The sequence below is a fragment of the Macrobrachium rosenbergii genome, chromosome 23, assembly GCF_040412425.1.
Source record: "Macrobrachium rosenbergii isolate ZJJX-2024 chromosome 23, ASM4041242v1, whole genome shotgun sequence".
Taxonomy (NCBI): domain Eukaryota; kingdom Metazoa; phylum Arthropoda; class Malacostraca; order Decapoda; family Palaemonidae; genus Macrobrachium; species Macrobrachium rosenbergii.
In genome coordinates, this window is record NC_089763.1 from 12,304,185 (window position 1) to 12,324,505 (window position 20,321).

The following is a 20,321-nucleotide window of genomic DNA, read 5'->3' on the forward strand; positions in this document are numbered from 1 at the left end:
AACCTCACAGCCATCGGGTGCCAAACAACCAGGTCGTCCAGCCGGACCGCACAACCAGCGTGGGTCCGGCACACTACGTGCCCGTAGGGTTGTTGAAGGGAGGCGGTACACCCCGGCTCCTCACAGCGAACAGTCTGTAAAGGTAACAGTACATGAACCTCACACTCTAAGCAAAATAAAGCCGGCAAGGCCGGGAAACTCAACTACAACCGGAATACTCCGGCGTAGAAGAACTACCAAATTAAACTGGGCCAATAAGCTTTAAATGCACAGAGTGGAAGTTTAAGGATTCAGACCCCGGAGGACTCCGGGGAATGAAGGAACGAGAAACCAGGAACCAACCATAAGGGCTGCCAGAAAATTAACGGCGGAGCCCCCAGGTGTGGGACCGGAATCACGTATATGGTAGAACAAAATAATAATAATAATAATAATAAACAAAATTAACAATGATGGTAACCCTCCGGAGACCGGAGGAGTCTGTATGCTAGCGTGACATAGAATCATCTCACACCTATCTCCCCCGCCGGAGAAACAAATGGGTAAAGGATCAATGTTCATAACATACGGCGGGCCAACACCTAAACCCAAACTTCGTGGCTCGGTGGGGAGACGAGAGGTGAGACAGGATCCGAACACGCTCGAGCAAACAACCACCCACCCCACCACAGCGAAACTGGGGACGTCATGGGAGGAGCGAATCCCTCTACCAATAGGAGAAGTCCCTGACTCGGAGAAAACGCCATCTAGCGTCACCCACGCACGAGTCGCAAGGCTGAGGGGGGGGGGAGTGGGGAGGAGGCTACCGGAAGGAGAGGAGACAGGGAGAACATGACACCCGCTCAACTGCAACCTTCCTTCCCAATGAACTTGGAAGGGAAGCCTACTCCAGGGAGCTACACAGCCCAAAGCCCAACATCTCCTAGGCGTAGCCTAATAAAAACCAAACCTAGCATAGGTTAGGAGGGAGAGAGGGGTGAAAAAGGAGAGGAGTAACCAACAGGGAGAGAAATTTTGTGCCGAGAGCCAACAGGGAACGAGTAGGGGATAAGAAGGCGACTAGCCTAGAGGAACACGTCCAAAGAACTCGATTCCTCCGAAATTGGGGAAGAGGACTAATGGGCTCACTCTGACCTAAAACGGACCCTGAGGAACAGCAACAAAACTCCCTCAACCTGATCTCCGCACCCAGGGCAAGGGATGGAGCCCACACTACAACCATCATACAAAAACAATAGAATAAAATTACGTTCACAGGAAGTGTAGCCTACCTCGGGAGTAATTTCAAAATATTTTATAAGGTTCATCAGAGGCAAACTACACAACCAAAAACAAAAAACAAATAAAACTAAAAACATTAAACCTAAAATAAGAGCACCATCTTCAAGAATAACATAATAGCCTATGAGACTAAATGAAAAGGAACCCGACCTGGTGGGGGGGGGTACAGGATGGAGCAACTCCCTAAGAGAGGCCGACAGGCCAAAAATGCAAAACAAAAACTAAAGTTGGAGGGGGAGCCATCGCACGGAACCACCAGGAAGGAATTCAAGGGCTAAAATCTAAATATATATAGCGACTGGGAGAAAACTCCGACCGAAAAGAACAGAAGAAGTCGCCTCATGCGCGACATGGCTGATAGGGGGACGCCGTGGCGTCCATAAGAAGATCCCAATATTTATGAAAATACGAGACCAAAACAGCCATAATTAGATCAAAAACCACACAAGAAGATGGTACTTAACTTAGAGATGGAAAAGGTGCTCAAGCCATCGTAGATGAAGAAAAAATTAATCCAAAATAGGGATGAGCACACAAAAAAGAAGCGAACGATTATCACGTGCTAGAAAATGGAATGAAGTAGATGGCGCTGGTGTCGCCGTCCTGGCGGGTGTTGAGTGTGGGAGCTGTAACGCTCACCACTCTTTTTACGGGGTTTTGATAAGGAGAGATCTTTCGAGTATATTTCCGTGGTAGTGGTATTTCACTCACCCTTCATTATACCGACGTCTTCTAAAGACGATCGACTGGGGGTAGTAACCCCAGCTTTCCTGAAAGCTCTTTTTCTCTGGTATATCTAGCATTGTTATACCTAGAAATTCGTGCTGTAATGGAATTTCACCGGCTGACACGGGACTGAACTCAGAAATGCACTTTTTACGTATGTGGAGCAAAAAATTCATTACAACCAGCAGACTGGAATTTTCATTGCATCCCATGGTAGTCAAAAGTAAAGGGTTTATTTGCCTTATAGTAGATACCTTAAATAACAAATTAAACCACATTTTACTTTGCTCTAAAGTAGTGCAAAGTATCTCCATTTTTAAGCCCCTTTTCAGAGCTGGGCCACTACTGTACTATAAATAAATCCCAACAGCTCAGATTAATTTTTGGTCCAAGGTACTGTATAGTCACTGGTTATTAACCATTTTCTTGTTTCTGGATACGCGTAGGGTTTGGCAATTGAGAACAGGAAACAACACATGAACCAACATATGCATTATTCTTTGTGGTTTGAAGGTGGCCTACCTAATTATGTTGGGTCTGGCTGAGGGATTATTGCACCTACCCCAGCAATATCTCAGCATGACCACCACTCTCATGGCAATAGCGTTTCAGGAATTTTTTATTCAAGGTAAAGTCACAGGTTATCAGCCGTTTTCTTTAATGCGGATACCCATTCGTGTCTGGCAACAAAGAACAGGAGACACATGAACCTATGAATGTGTTATCCATTGTGGTTGTACTGTGACTTACCTAATTATGTTGGGTCTGGCTGCAGGATTATTGCGCCTTCACCAGTTTAGGAATAATATTGTCTCTAATAACCACTCTGTACGCTCATAGGCTTCTTCGAAGGAAACATTTCCAAAGAAAGTTGACGATGTACTCACCTTCTGAATGTCATGCTACTTAGGAAAGGAGTGAGGGTCTGCCTTTTTAATGATGGGCCACTAAAATAATTCTCAGCCCATGCAGAGAGAGTGGCTTGTATGACCTGAATCAGTTGGTAGGCTTTTTCTGCCTACTAGTTTTTAAACCCAGTTGTTGTTTTTACCTTCTTGTATGTAGGTACCTTTTAGTTATCCATTGTTGGCTCTGCAGGGTTTTGGCACAGTAACCCTACACTTACTTCTGCTGAAGGGGCCACCCTCCAAAGAGATCTCAGGTGTCATGATGAGGATCTTGTACGTGAATGACAATCCTCCCAAGGCAGCAGTAATAACCAGTGGATTGAATTCACTGGGTAAACAAACTTTTGTTTTGTACATAATTTCTTGTCACTAATTAGCTTTTAAAGGGTTGGTTGATTTCCACGTTGCTCACCTCTGTTTTCAAATGTGGGAATCAGTTGTATAATGGAGATGTATGGTTCATTTTAATATAAATACTTAATCTAGTATTTATTTTTCAAATACTTACCTCTCCATTATATAATTTGCCCTCCATACCTCCCCACATTCAGTGGACAGAAGTAGACTGACAGGGTATGAGTGTTTGTACCTTTCAGTCCCCTGGTGGAGGCTGGGAGAAATAGATGGATAGAAAATAGATATTCATAGAAAACCGAGTGTTTTTTTTTTTTTTTTTTTTTGCAGTCTGTTGAACTTCTGCTGGCACTGAAGTAAACACTATATAATGGCGAGGTAAGTATTTAAAAAATATATGCTAAATTATTTATATTATTGTTCTTGCAGGAAAAGAGCAGTTACTTGACATAAGTGGTAGTGCACTCTTTGGAAAACCTTCAACAGCCAAGAATGTGAAAGCATTAACAGAGTTGGTTTCACTTCCAACTGTAAGTGAGCTGTCTTGCTTGCCTGTCAACTTTGTGCGGTCAGTGAAAGCACATCTGATTGCCCAGTAAGTCTTCAATTTATTTTAGTTTCTTTAGTAGTTTATTTAACACTAAAAAAATATATATATACTTTAACAGACCTAATCTTGATATCACAGTGGCCAAGAGGAATGTTTTTTAGGAAATGTATAGCTGTGATTTCAAGAAGTACAGTCACAAAAACACAAATCATGACTTATCTCCACTTCCATGGTCTGAATAGATGGAAGTGTTGGCAGTGAAGACCAACATTCAGTCCAAACAGAGGAATGTCTTCCAACCTCCCCTGGGACTGCTCCAGACAGTTGGAAGGGGCCTCAGGAGGCCTTGTGGATGTATCTGACCAAGGAAGATTAGATGGTTTCTCTTGAAGGCCCTGTAGGAACTGGGGTCACCAGAATACTATGACAAACATAGTTTGCCAAGTGAAGAGTTGATCAGTGAAAATTACCACAGTTGCAAGTGAATCAGCAGTATCACTTTCCGGTGGAGCTGAAGTGGGAGAGTTAAGTCTATAATGTAAGTGCTGCCCAGAGGAAGAGGCAGCACTTACAGTAGAGGAAGAGACAGCCATAAGTAAGCCATGAACAGGAGATGATGAGGGCACATGAGTAGATTGTAAGGCAGTTAGAGGTGGCAGGTGTAACGTCACGCCAAGCAGGGTTGGGATGTTGTAACCTGAGTTGGGGAAGCTAATGTTATGCCAGCCAGGAAAGTAGGCATGTCTTGAGGCAGTAGCCCTGGGGGCACAAGAAGGCAGGGCAGGTAGAAATAACTGGAGAAGGCGGCTCTTAGGATCCTTCGAGTAAGGAATCCAAGAAGGCATTTGATATTTGATATGTCTGCTTCTACAAATTAGAAAAGGTGCTGGAAGAAAGATTAAAGAAAGTTGTTAAAATTAACACTTGTCAGTTGGTGTTGTGCCTCCACATCTTGCACATCAGCTCTCAGGAATGCATTTAGCCTTAGCACAATACTTGAAAAATATGGGTCAAAACCAGATGCATGAGCGTATAGACTCTAGCAAAAGGTTCCTGGCAAGTACATTGAGGCACATTGATGCTCACATCAAAGCTAAACAGTGAGGTCTGATTAACCCCTTTAAGGGGTGGTGGTGTCAAACTCTGTCTGTCCAGAACTCACTTCACTGACTGAACAAAAATACTTAGCAATAATTTTCATTATACAGAATCTATTTGCATTAGGAGAATAAAACTAGAACTTGATAGCAATATGCTGCCAATTCAGCTGTTCATTAAATAGTATCATACATGCTTCAGATATTACAGATATTTTGGCTGTTGTCGAGTTTCCATTCCCTTTTATTTATATTTATATATGACCACCTATCTGTTACAATTTTGCTAACTGCTTGTTGGATGGACGTTTATTTGTTTACGTTTTGATATGTGCATTTTATATTGCCTCTTCTTTTCTATTAGCTTTGAATATTTAATATATTTATATAAATGAAAATTAAGAATGTTTAGAAATTTATATCATATTTGTTTATTATTTCTATGTTTTCTTGTCTATCGGCCTGATGATGGAGGATAGAGAATTCGTAAAAGTTGCTAATGAGAATAGACAGTGTTATGGAGTTTAGCACTGGTTCTTGTTGATGAATAGAATTAAATTTCCAAGGGGAAAAAGCATTGCTGACATTTTTATGTATACAAATTATATATATATATATATATATATATATATATATATATATATATATATATATATATATATATATATATATATATATATATATATATATATATATATATATATATATATATATATATATATATACAGTATATATATATATATATATATATATATATGTATATTTTTTTATAGTGTAGGCACTTTTTCATCCTCAAGGAGTTACCCCCCATGGTGTACCAGTGCTCCATGGTGACTAGACTAGTATCAAAGAAATATTTTCTAGCCTAGTCTTGTAGCAGGGTATTGTGTTGTAATGAAAACACTATGACACGTGATAGTGTATAATGGACTCAAAGATAAGAGGGCATTTTCCCTTGTCTTCAGCGAAGCTGAAGCCAGTTTTTCCTAGGTCAAAAAATGTAAGAAGTGACTATTGCACATAGCGCGTCTGCCATCTTTTTTACGACGTGGGCAGGCAAAAGACCATCTCCATTACCCTCTGCTAATGCAAGTTACGCGCACGACGCTTTAGTGCTCCTTACTGTTTTCATCAGCAAGAATTAGTTTTAAGTGTGGAACAAGCGTTTTTTGTGTACGGAATCCCTGAAACCTGACTTTGTTTTCAGAGTACGTGGTCGGTGCTCTCTCATGATCTCTGTTATTTGCGAAAGCCCCAAAAATTTGAAATGTGTAACTAAAGAAATATTCCACAATTTATTATTAATTTAGATAATCCTTTCAGATAACGATGTCCACAATAGCCTAGGCGGTAGCATACATGAGACAGTAGCCTAACAAATTCAGTGTAAATAATGTAAATACTGTATAGTAGATGTTGTCTGTAGCCTATATCCTAGGATTACATATCTTAAAGGTGATTTAAATAACCTGAATTAGGTGGTAACCTAATTTAAGGTAAGTATGAACCTTTTAAGACATTCTTTTATGGACCTAGGCAACAACCTAGTTTAAACCAAGGATCCTAGAATTCGATAAACAGGAAACTAAAATTTTCCCTCTGTATAGCCTTTATACTTGTGTATGATCTAAAATAATCCAAGACTAGGCAGTAGCTATATTAGTTTGTGTTAAAATTTTACAAAACATCCCATTATTGGACAGTCACTTTCCTAGACGGTAATCTAGAACCAAATGAAAATAGTAACCCGTGACAGATGAGATGGTGGCCTAGCCTTAAGGCTACATACTAAAACAATTGTGTTTTATGTAACCATACCCTTGTGAAATAAATAGTCCAGATTAGGCAGTATCCTGGATTAGAGTAAGTGATAACCTGGCTATAAGAGTGTACATTATTGGGTTACTATATTATATAACAGACCAAATAACCTAGGATTGGATACAAACAAGGTAGGTTGTCAGCCTGAGCTAGGCAAAAATAGTAGCCTAACTATGTGTACTTATTAGCAAGTTGCTAAGTTTATATAGCCTGTATATTTAAGTGTGATCTATAAAAGTCTGGATTAGCTAATACCTTATACTAGGCTAAGAAAGAGCAATAAGCCCAGGAGTGCATATAAACAGTATTCTAGGATTAATAACGTTGGTAAGGGAAGCCTAGGAGTACGAATAAACAGTATTCTAGGGTCAATAACATTAGTATGGTCTTATGAAGCCTATACCCTTACAGGTGATATAAACCTAGAACAGGCAATAGCCTAACTAGATTAAGCTAGATTAAGTGGAAATCCCGTAAGGGAATGTCCCTACTGTTAATTTAGAAACAGCTGGGCTTAGTATGAGACAAAAAGGCAGTCTTGCTTACATAAAACAAAAACCCAGATTATAAGAAGATTAATTTTTGGTGTAGCTTATATCCTTAGGTTATTAATTATACCTAGAATAAGAAACGACCTAGAATAGGTTAAGCGAGAATCTTCTAAGAGATCTTCTATGCTTAGATTAAAGTAGATTATACTAGAAGGATTAACCTAAGCCATTTAAAACAGTAGCTTTGGTTACTTATTAAACAAATTAGCTTATAGAGGATTAGTCCTTATGGCATTATAATTTAGAATTAAAATTTCACACAGCCATTGCAAAAGGACTAACAGTTTAAGTAATGCAGCCCTAATGCTGTCAGAGTCAATCTAAACCTAAAGTGGTTTAAGTTAACTTGGATATTTTATAAAAGGTATTACATTTACGCATAGTAACCAAATTAACCTGTAAGATTTAATATACTGTACTAACGACACAGGGTTTTACAGAAGTGTCCATTTTTAAAAAACAATTTATACTAATTAGTTTCTAATAACAATTTGGTTCTTTCACTACAGGGCCACCATTATGCGGAACCCTCAGCTCAAGGGTTCCGTAGCAAATTGCTTGGTTCGCTTTTTGCTAGTGGGTACGGCCCATTCCACCTGCCATGAGCATAATCCATGCAAAAAACAGGACAGATTTGCTTGGTTGCCAGATATGTGCAAAATTTGCAGTGTGCTCTTGGCAGCAAGTGTTAAGGACGAGACAGCTCGTTTCAGGCTTTCACGATGGGTCATAGGGTTCAGCTAAGGGGAGGCAGGGGGAGATTATATCTTTCCAGCAGAACTCTGGCAGCATATATCTAACCCACCCTCAGATGATCTATATTTGGGCCAAAACCCAGTAACATCAGTCCCCAATACCTCCCAGGTAAACCCTGTGGAGAAAATGGAGGAAGTTCCTCTTGGAGGTGATTTAGATGAAGTTGATATTGTTACCGAAATGACCTTGCTGAACCCAGAAGGATCAGGGACATTACCTTCAGCTTACCGGGGGAGAAACTTTCCAGAAGGAATTCAATCCCCCATGCAACTTTCAGGAGCTGATCAGGATCCTTCCCCAAAAGGGATACAAGGATTCAATTAACCCCAAGTGAAATGACTACATTTTCAGAGGGGTATAGTAACTCACCCAGGACCTCTGCCCCCTGGGCAGCAGGCAGTCACAGTTCAGCTGTGGATGCTCAATCAGATTATGCAAGCTGCCCTAAAAGGGATACACAGTTCGCAGCATTTTATCAGTTCCGTAAGGAAATTATGAGTAATATCAAAGATGTCCTTGCCACAGAACGGCAATAAATAATGGACATATTGCATGATTCTGAACAGGAAATTAAAGAAATCCAATCAGTGATGTACACTCCAAAGTGTAAAAGTACTGCATCCGGCAATCGAAAAGGGAGAGTGGAAACAAACTCTGACCAAACAAGATCCAAGGTTAATTATAGAGCTTCAGGCCAGAACATAACAGAGGCTCCAACATTCTCCCATGTTGATACTGATAATCCTTGGTGAGACACTTCAATGTGTATTTTCTCTCCTGATGGTAAGTATCTAATTCATGAGAGAAAAACCATGATTGAAGTTGTACATGTGGAGTTTAGAGACAGGGCAGCATTCCCTAATACAGAATGGCGCCTGATACCACCTTTGTCAGACATGGAGAAACCTCAAAAGGAAACAGTTCTCTTATGTGGGAATACAGCATTAAAAGCTGTTGATGACGCCCTTTATCAGGTCAACGGTAGGTGGATCTATACTCCCATTATGAGTAAAACCCAACTTGCTCACGGAGTACCTCCAGCCTTCTGTCCCTTCACCTTTAAAATAATTAACCATATGAAAGCAAATTTCCAAAATTATGTAGTAACTAGAAAATGGGGGTCAGTGGCAGAACTAAAACCATTTCTCACAGTTCTCCCAGTTTTGAAAAATTCCACCAAGGAGTGGGCAACACTTCAACTCCCTTTTGAAAGGAAAAAGCTCCCCTTGGATGTTGCTACTCATCTGAGATGAATCTCAGATGAGACAGCTTCATCAGAATTCCATGCTAGGACTCTTTTCCTTAGTATCTTAACCTCTCCCACCTAGCTAGAAGCTGCCACCAAAGGGCTTCCAGAGGATTCCAGGACACTTTTTGCTGTTGTGGCTAAAAGTCTTATGAGAACCCTATGGGAAGCACTCTATGACTTTTTAGACTGGCACTTAAAAGCACGAATGGAAACATTGGAAGGCTCCAACAAGTCACTTCCTAATGTAACTGCTTTATTACAGTCTAATCCCTTCTGTAGGGACCTGTTTGAGGATTCTTTGGTAACACAAGTCAACGAACAAGCACGACAACAAAATTGTACAGTGTATGCTCTTCTGGGAAAAGGAGAATTCAGGAAACAAAAAACCTGAAATTTCCCTTTACCCAATTCAAAAATGGCTCGCTTTGATCAAAAATCATATAAGCCAGCAGTCGCCTCCAACACATAAACAGGTAGGTAGCCAGAAGGGACAACCTTTTTCAAAAGGACAGCAACAGCCACATCAGCAAGGACATCCTTTTCATAAGGTCCAAAAACTGTCTTAAAAGCAGTGCCCGCCTGGAATGCCCATCAAAGGAAAAGGTAGAGGAAGAGGGGGATATCAATAGGAAATGTTTGGTTGGGGGTCGACTCCAAAGACACCGCAAGGAATGGAAGTCTTCGCCTTGGGGACACAGCATTGTTCTCAGTGGGCTGGGGTGGAAATGGTCTCATCCTCCCCTGCCTTTAAAGGGGTTCTTTCAAGCATCAAACCCCCTCTCTGGAAGATTATGTGCAGAAGACCCTATTAAAAGGTGCCATAGAGAAACGTGTATATTCGCCACCCGGCACGTTCTTCAGTATTCCTCCGAACGAAGAGTGATCCTCGACCCATCAGCATTGAACAAGTACATTGTTTGCCAAATTTTCGGATGACTACCGTTGCCCAAGTATGTTCAGTTATTCCAAAAGGGAATTAGTTTCTATAGATCTGAAAGATGCATACTGGCGTGTCCCTATTGCCACTCCCATTCGCCCCTTCCTAAGGTTCTGGATAGGGAAAGACGTACAGGTTCAAAGTTATGCCTTGTGGACATTGCCCCAAGAATTTTTTACAAAATTAGCAACGGTAGTTGTCCAGGAACTCAGGAAAGAAGGAATACAATTAATAGCTTACCTAGACGACTGGTTAATCTGGGGGGCCACAAGAAAAGAATGCTTGAAAAACCTAAGAGCACTGGTCAACAGGCTCCAGTCAAAAGGTTTTATAATAAATTGGCAAAAATCCCGCCTCATACCCAGCAGACGTTATCAGTGATTGGGACTGTGTTGGGATACTCTTCAGGGCCTGTTGTCTCTCCCCATCAAAACTCAGAACAGAATAAGGAAAAACCTCGAAAGGTTCCTAGAGCAGCCCAGAGTTTCCATACGGCAATTAGAACGCATGATGGGTCTGCTGCAGTTTGCATCAGTAATAGATCCAGTACTCAGATTGCAGTTGAAAACGGGAACAAATTTTGGCTGTCGCATGCAAGAAAAAAGCTGCGAGACAGATCTCACCAAAAGAATAAAAAACTTTGGGAGATACTTCAGCCTTGGACCTGGAAGGAATTTTTGGCAAAACAGGTCACCCTGACTCCTCCATCTGTAAGAGTGACAATACACAGATGCATCTTTGACAGGCTACGGAGGACATTGGGAGGATCGTCAGGTGGCAGGGAGGTGGTCAGCTACTCTGAGGAAGTGTCATATCAATTTCATGGAACTGATGGCTGTCTTTTTGTCTCTCAAAAAACTCAAACCTCCAGAAGAGACACACATTCTGTTGGTTCTAGACAACACGACTGCAATGTCCTGTATCAAGAGATCGGGATCACATTCACCTCTCAACATGGTAATGTTAGACATCCTTCGGATGGCACAAGTAAAGAAGTGGCACCTGTCTGCAGTTCACCTCACAGGGTTTCTCAGCATAATAGCAGACTCTCTATCAAGGAAAACGACAGCCTCAACAGAATGGATGTTGGACAACCACTCTTTTCAAACAATAGCCAACATGCTTCCACAACTGGAAGTGGACCTGTTCACCACATACGAGAATCACAAACTTCCAGTATATGTATCTCCGAACTTGGACAATCAAGCAATAGCAAGAGATGCCTTTCTACAAGACTGGAACAATTGGAGGACGATATATCTTTTTCCTCCATTGTCCCAGATTTTGAGAGTTTTGAGCAAACTCCTAACCTTCAAAGGAACAGCTTACTTCATAGCCCCAAATTGGCCAAACAGGCGCTGGTTCCTATCACTTCAACAACGGGCGAAAAGATCAATTCCACTGTTGTCCACTGTTCTATCCCAGGAAGTAGGAGGGAAAATCGTTTACGCATCCTCCTTTCTGAGCCGAGACCTTCACATATGGATTTTTTAAACATTATCTACTGTGAAAACTACTCACCCAACATTGCTAGGTACCTAGTGCAAAAATTACGGACGCCATCTATCCGACAATACCAGTTGAAATTTCTATAGACACACTTGTCAATTTTATGATATATCTTTTTGAAGACAAATGCCTTGCGGTTACAACAATCATGCCATACAAGGCAGCATTAACAGAACCCTTGCTTTATGGATTCAGGATTGACTCCAGCATAGAAGTTGTTACTTACCTTCTGCGGTCTTTTGCTCTACAAAGACCCGCTCCCGAAAGACTCCCAATTACTTGGTCCCTGAACAAGGCACTTGGACTTCTGTCTACCCCTCATTTCAGCAGACCCAGTACAACTGCAACTCACAAGCCACAGAAGGCGATCTTCTTGATTGCATTAGCATCAGGAGCCCATATTAGTGAATTGGGCTCTCTTAGATGGGGACAATATATCACACAAACTGCTGATAATCAATTATTATTGTCCCCAGGCCCATCATTCCTGGCCAAGAATGAGGATCCTTTAAGAAGGAAATCTATTCTTATAAGAAAACTCCATTTAGCAGACAAAACATTATGCCCAGTTCAAGCACTTAAGGTTTACCTAAAGGTCACGGCAAACATCCCAGAAGGTCCGATTTTCCTGCACCTTAGCACGAGTAAACCACTCTCTCTACAAGGGCTAAGAATAATTTTAGTGTCCCTAATTAAAAAAGCAAACCCACAATCTTTTCCGAGGTCACATGACATAAGGAAAGTAAGTACGTCATTGGCCTTCTTCAGAAATGTCTCTTCTGAAGAAGTCTCCGAAAGTACAGGTTGGGCATCAGAGACAGTGTTCTTAAAACATTACTGCCATGAGCTTGAACAAATTCATCTGCACTGCATGTCAGTAGGTGGTATGGTTAATCCTGGCCCCATAGGCTCTACAGCAGAAAACCAGGGGTCTCCCTAATGGGTGAGTATGCTGACTATTGCTGGGGAAGATACGAAAAGACTGCAAAAGGGCTAAGAATAATTTTAGTGTCCATAATTAAAAAAGCAAACCCGCACTCCTTTCCTAGGTCATATGACATAAGGAAAGTAATTCAGAAATGTCTCTTTTGAAGAGGTCTTCAAAAGTACAGGGTGTGTATCAGAGACAGTGTTCTTAAAACATTACTGCCATGAGCTTGAACAAATTCGCCTGCACTGCATGTCAGTAGGTGGTATGGTTAGTCCTGACCCCATAGGCTCTACAGCAGAAAACCAGGGTCTGGGCCTGGGTGAGTCACCTGTAACGGGTGAGTATACTGACTATTGCTGGGGAAGATACTGAAAAGGCTGCAACCACGCCCAGCATACTTAGATAAGTCACAACAGAACTTCACCCTAAAAATGCAAGTTCTTGTTTAGTTTCTCATTTCTTGTTTCCAAAACCCCAAAAGGTTTTTTAGAGTAAGGAATGGGGCTTGAAACTATCACGTGTCATAGCGTTTTCATGACGACACAATACCTAACTACAAGACCAGGGTAGAAAAATATTTCTTTGAAAAAACTAGTCTAGTCACCATGAATTCTGACACGCCATGGGGGGTAACTCCTTGAGGACTCAACAGCGACTACCAAAAATAGGTTTTTCCTACGTCAAAACCTGTTATTTATATATATATATATATATATAATATATATATATATATATATATATATATATATATATATATATATATATACATACAGGTTGACCATCACTAATCTGGCAATCAGTAGTCCGGAACAATCAGTAATCCGGCACAAATTTCCAAGGCTAGAGTAATTTCTAATGTTTCCGCACTAATTTTCAAATTTCCTGAGTTGCTAACGCTAACTCGCCAAAATGCCGGCTTCTGAGAATAAGATTTGGTGGCATAGTGTGCTGCATCAACAAACTGGTAGCCTAACCTACATTATACTGAACTCTATTCACATATTAACAGTATTATACAAACATCAACATAACGAATGTGCATCTTTTTCATGGATCTTTTAAAAGTTATGCTTTACTACACTGTTTCCAATTGTGTATATTCTCATATTGCTTTTGTATTATAAATTGCGATCAATGTTTTGTTTTTATTAATCGATATCAATCCTTTATAGTTTATTTTGCTTGCATTTAACTAAGTTCAAAGCACTTTTCTTGCTTCTAGTTAGCGTAAATGAATGTGGATACTTTCTTTATTTGGGACAAGGATATTTTTTGTTATACAAAGGGTTTTTAAGTCGAAATATAACTTAAATACGTCTCGTTGTGAAATTAATTTAGCTATTTTTTTCGTTAATATATGACATTCGCGGGGATCGCAGCTGGCCGTTGTGGGGGCATGTTTGTTTTGTGTAAAAAAAAAAAAATCAAGATTCCGTTGTAGCGCTATTTTCTCTTGATTTCATCATAATAAATTTCTTTACGTATTTATCTTTTATCGGGAGTGAAAACAGTGGTAATTTGTATTCTTTTCATGCCCAGTAGTTTTGATTAAAATACGTTCTCTCCAGTTTTATTTGCCCTCGAGTCTTCATCCATGTTGCCGATGCACTTGATAATTTATAGTCATTAGCAGCTTGAACATTGTTTTCTCAGCTTCAGCTACAACTTGCAGCTTAAAGTTACTGTAGCAGTATATTTTCCTGCTGATCTTTTCTCCAAAGTGAATAAGGGTATAGTGTAAAAAATACATCAGTCCTATTGTACAGTACTTAACGTCATTTGTAACATAACTACAGTAATTGTGTATTACCGTACTATGGTTGAAATACAAGCAAAACAGTTGTTATCCGATACGATTATTAGCAAAACAACAGTTTCCCATTCGGTTGTTTATGTTTGTATGCATTTACGCGAGAGTATAACGTTACTAACAATACTTTTATCATTCTCTTTTACTTTTTTAACTAGCAGATGGAATAAAGAGATGGAGGAAAAAAGAAGTTGGTCGATTGTAAGTTGGTCTCTCTGATTGCCTGATGCGTCAAATCTAAATCTAAAAATATTTCCTAAATATTTTTTGTTATCGTCTTCTTGATTAATTGCTAACCCCATCGTCAGAAAAAATATCGTAAGTCGGATTATTGTAACTTGAAGTCTTAAAGCGTTTACCTGTATTTGATAATTGTCTTTTCTTTATTAACCAACTTGTACTGATTTATGGGATATTTTAATTCTAAGATGAGGTGCTTAGCTACTGGGTTTCGTGTATTCTAGCCTAATAAATGGCTAATCCAGCACCCTCCAGGTCCCAATGATGCCGTATTAGTGATGGTCAACCTGTATATATATATATTATATATGTGTTATATATATATATATATATATATATATATATATATATATATATATATATATATATATATATATATATATATATATATATATATATATATATATATATATATATATATATATATAGTTATATATGTGTATTGTATGTATATATATATATATATATATTTTCTGAGTCCAGTCCCGTGTCAGCCGGTGAAATTCCATTACAGCACGAATTTCTAGGTATAACCTTGCTAGATATACCAGAGAAAAAGAGCTTTCAGGAAAGCTGGGGTTACTACCCCCAGTCGAGCGTCTTCTTGGAAGGCGTCGGTATAAGAAGGGTGAGTGAAATACCACTACCACGGAAACCTACTCGAAAGATCTCTCCTTATCAAAATCCCGGAACAGAGCGGTGAGCCGTTACAGCCCCCACACCAAACACCCGCCAGGACCAGCGACACCAGCGCCACCTACCTCATTCCATTTTCTAGCACGTGAATCTTCGGATTGTTTTTTGTGTGCTCTCCATTATTTGGATTTTTCTGCTTCTGCGATGGCATCGAGCAGCTTTACCATTTCCAAGTTAAGTACCATCTTCTTGTGGGGTTTTGTTCTATTTTTGGCTGTTATAGTCTCGTATTTTCATAAATATCGAGATCTTATTATGTCGCCACGGCGTCCCCAGCCAGCCATGTCGATCATGAGGCGTCTCCTTCTGTTCTTTTCAGTTGGAGTTGTCTCCTCGTCGTTATAGATTATTTTTGCCCCCTTGGTTCCCTTCCTGGTGGTTCCTTGCGGTGGCTCCCCCTTATGAATTACGATCATTGGCCTACTGGCCTTGGTGGGAGTGATGCCCCGTCCAGGTACCCCACCCCAGGTTGGGTTCCTTTGTTTTGGTCTTACTAGGCTAATTAATTTTATTGAAGATGGTGCTCTCTTTAGTTTTATTTTTATTTGTTTTGTTGTTTGGTTTACCTCGGTGTTGGCGGCAGCCTCAGATCTAACCGCTTCCCGTGGTAGGCTACGCTCTCTGTTGAGCACATTTTAGTTTTTATTTTTTGTTTTTATGAGTGATTGGTTATGTTTTGGAGTAGGCTAGCTTCCTTCCCTTGGCCCTGGGTGAGGAGTTCAGGTTGAGGGGAATTTTGTTGCTGTTTTCCTCCGGGATCGTTTTTGGTGGGCAGAGTGAGCCCCTGGTTCTCTTCCTCCAATTGGGGGAATCGAGTTCTTTGGATGTGTTTCCTCTAGGCTAGTCGCCCCCTTGCCTGCCATTTTCGATCCCGGCTGGTTCTCGGCTCAAAATTTCTCTCCCAGTTTCTTCCTCCTCCCCTTTTACTCCTCTCGTCCTAGCCTATACTTAGGTTAGGTCCCTATTAGGCTTCGCCTAACTAGGAGTCGGGCTTCGGGTTGGTTGCTTCCAGTCATTTCGCCCCTCTAAGATTCATGGTCTGGGAGGTATGATGCAGTTGAGCGGGTGAGCTTCTCCCCCTGTCTCCTGTTCCTTCCTGGTGGCCTACTCCTTACCTCCCCCTCCCCCCCCTCCTCCTTTCCAGCCTTGTTTTGCTCTCGTGCGGGTGACGCTAGATGGCGTTTTCTCCGAGTTCGGGGACTTCTTTTGTTGGTTGAGGGATTCGCTCCCTCCCATATTGTCCCTAGCATCGCTGTATTGGGTTGGTGGTTTGTTTACTCGAACGCGTTTCGAGTCACTGTTCACACTCTCCCGTCGGTTTACGTTGATACGGTATATATTAATTGCTTCACCCTATGTTATGAACATATGAGCATTTACCCATCTTGTTTCTCCGGCGGGAAGTAAGGGTGAAGGTTTTTCATTATAGGGGAACGGATCCCTCCGTCCTCTTGAGTTCTTACCATCACTTATTACTGTTTTTATTTATAATTTTTGGATAAGTCAGTTATCTACAGGAGTACTCTCCTTTATTCATTATATATAAATAGTGAGTCCGTCCTATACCAGGGGCTCCGCCGTTATTTTACTGGCAGCCCTTATGGTTAGTTCCTGGTCTCTCTCCCATTCATTCCCGGAGTACTCCGGGTCTGAAATCCTACCTTCCACTCTGAGTGATTTAGAGCTTATTGGCCCAGTTTATGTTAGGGAGTTCTTCTCCGCCGGAGTATTCCGGTTGCAGTTGAATTTCCCGGCCTTGCCAGCTTTATTTTGCTTAGGTGGGAGGTTCATGTACTTTTCTTCTTACAGACTGTTCGCTGTGAGGAGCCGGTGCACCGCCTCCTCCAACAACCCTACGGTCACGTAGTTTGTCGGACCCACGCTGGTTGTGCGGTCCGCCTGGATGACCTGATTGTTTGGCACCCTGATGGTTGTGAGATTTGTTTTGCTCTCTGCACAACTGTCCAGGACGAGTTGGTAAGTGACAGTCTTTTTATCATTCCTCATATTGTATATTATACATTGCTTATGAGGCTCCCGGAATGGTTTTCGTCCTTAGCTAATTGTTGGTTTTTTACAGGCGGACGAAAATTCCAAGAAGTCTGCCTTGGAATCCCTCCGGGCCTGGGTGGCTGGGTTTGGAAGAAACGTTCCGTCGGGGAAGCCCTACGTCCTCGACGCTAGGTTGAGGGACTTACTCTACCCCGGCGCACGGGTGGCGGCCGCAGTGCCTGAAGATCTGGCCACCCCCATCATCCAGCAGATCCGGGATGAGACCCAGCCACCCCAAGCGGATGTACTCTACGCTGAGGTTTCGGAGGACGTTGCCGCTATTAATCTCGACCTGGAACCGATGAATGTAGAGCAGGACCAGGTGGTAAGTGGTGAGGTAGGTGAGGTTGTTGGGGCGGGCCCCCTTTATTTGACTCCCCTGCTTCATCTGTTTCTTCATTTTCAGGTTTTGTGAAGTCTTCCTCCTTGGGTGATAGAGCTCCATCTGCTATCCCCAAGTTGAAGTTGAAGACTTCATGGAAGGCGAAGGGCTTCAAGTCCTCGTCTTCCAAGAAGGCACTGCCCTTCCCCGTCGAAGGCTAAGGTCTCAGGACCTGTAGCCTCCGGGAGCAAGTCTGGTTCCTCCAGCAAAGGCGCGAGTAAGAGGGCTGCAAAACCAAGCCCTCCTCGCCAACCTGCTTTTGATGCAGAGGCCTTTGCCAACCAATTGTATAAAAGTTTTACGGAGGACCTGGACTCGAGATTTAGCAAAATCTCAGAGAAGCTTGCCAGTCATGATAATATACTGGCGGGAATGGCTCATCCACCCCCAGCCGAACCACAGTATGTTATCCCGACACTGCGGACCTCCGCCCGTTTGATGTCGGTAACCCTTGGCGGTTCGCTCTCCGGGCCATCCAACATGATGGCAAGCTGACTCTTGATGGTCTTGGCACGAGGCGGTTGGAGGAACTGGAGTTCTTCCCCGATCTCTTGCCCCTTATCCAGGCTTCGTGAGGCTCACGGAGGAAGCCTGGATTCGGTCGGACAAGGTTCCTAGGGAGACTGTCATCGTCCCTAGGGACCAAGCTCAGTCGGCTCTCCTGCGCACTCTGACGGAGTGGCAGGCAGATAACACGGTTGACTCCTTTCAAGGGAACTTCACCATGTTCGCCCTGGGAGACAACCTTCCCACTCCTTGCTTGGACAAAGTCGCTCTGGCTACGGCCCGAGCGTGCTTTGAGGGTAATCCGTTACCTCAGCTGAGGGAGACAGACCCTACTTCCTGGTATTCCCAGGAAGTAATGAGTTCTGGACAGACGCCCGTCCACTTTCACGGTCGGGAAGCTGGACCCTCTCTGCGCCTCCACGCAGTTTAGTGAGCAGCTCCCAAGCTGCGGAAACTCTTTGAAAGCGGAGTTTGATGCTCGGGTTAAGTTAGCCCGGTCGTTGAACTCCGTGCCCTCACTGAAGCCACTGCCGTCTCCTGCTCGGACGAGCCTTTCTTTCAGGTCTTGGCTAAGTCCTTGCTGGCAGGCTTCCAGTCTGACTTATCTGAGTTTATTTTGGCCAGACTGGAATGTAGGAAGTTCATCTTTGCCGATGCACTATCCGTCACGAGCCTAACAAGCTCGTGAAAAGCTCGATCTGGGGACCTAACCTCTTCCCTGAAGAGGAGGTCACAATGTTATGGCTGAGGCTACACGGGCCAACCAAAGTCTTCGTTCTCGCTGGGGTATTTCAGCCTACAAGCGTAAGACCCCAGAATCGGCGGCCCCAATCGAGAGGAGGTAAACGTTTCAGGAGGCATAAGAGGACTCACCACCAGGCGGTAGTCCAAGCCGTCCCGGTCTCGGCAGTGGCACAGCCTTCCACTTCTAAGGCTCACCCCAACAGTATGTGCTGGTCCAACCAGCTGCACCCTCATATGTGGCCTCACCAGCATATAACCCCACATATGAAGGCCGTGGGATTATTTTCACGGCCTTAATAGGGTTGCAAGGGGAGGAAGAGGCAAACCCCCTCATAGAGGAAAACCCAATACCACCCCAAGAGGAAGACCTGGACGTGGTAGGGGAATAAACCCGCCCCTCCCACTGAGAGAACACAGGTAGGCGGTCGCCTGTTTTGGTTCAGGGACCAATGGACCTTCAGCCCTTGGGCACACAGCATTGTGTCCAAAGGCCTAGGATGGAGCTGGATCAAAAACCCTCCTCCTCTAACCAGGTTTTACCAGCCACCCACAGCAATCCTAAAGGATTATGTGACAGAATTGCTCAACAAACGAGCAATAAAGAAAGTAAGGCACCTAAAGTTTCAAGGCAGGTTATTCACTGTTCCCAAAAAAGACTCCGATCAACAAAGAGTGATCCTGGATCTATCGCGTCTAAATCGCTACATAAAATGCGACAAATTTCGCATGCTTACGGTAGCTCAGGTACGGACTCTACTTCCGCGTGGAGCCGTCACCACCTCTGTCGATCTTTCAGGCGCTTATTATCACGTCCCGGTTGCGCCGGAACTTCTCTCAGTTCCTCGGTTTCAGACTCGAATCAAGCCTACTCCTTCAGGGTCATGCCCTTCGGTCTGAACATTGCGCCCAGGATATTCACAAAGCTGGCGGACACGGTAGTACAGCAACTCCGGTCTCAAGGGATATCCCTAGCAGCATATTTGGAAGACTGGATTATTTGGGCACCAACAGTTCCGGGTGTCAAAAAGCCACGTCCATAGTCATCAGTTTCCTGGAGTCGCTGGGTTTTCCAACTGAACAGAGAAAAGTCCGCCTGACTCCGACTCCCGGTTTCAGTGGTTGGGTCTCAACTGGGATCTGTCATCTCACACGCTGTCCCTTCCGCCTCCCAAGAGGAAAGAGATAGCATCTCTCACCAGGAGATTTCTCAAAAATCCATC

The 20,321-nt window shown here is 42.6% G+C and overlaps 1 protein-coding gene across 3 annotated transcripts in view; it reads left to right on the forward strand.

The window, feature by feature from the left end:
• Positions 1 to 20,321, forward strand: part of LOC136851274 (gamma-tubulin complex component 6-like) — a 366,897-nt gene that overhangs the window by 287,391 nt on the left and 59,185 nt on the right. For all 3 annotated transcript variants that reach the window (XM_067125258.1, XM_067125257.1, XM_067125259.1), the window contains one exon: positions 3,699 to 3,864. In XM_067125258.1, the coding sequence (XP_066981359.1) occupies positions 3,699 to 3,864 (166 nt within the window). The remainder of the gene's footprint in view (positions 1 to 3,698; positions 3,865 to 20,321) is intronic.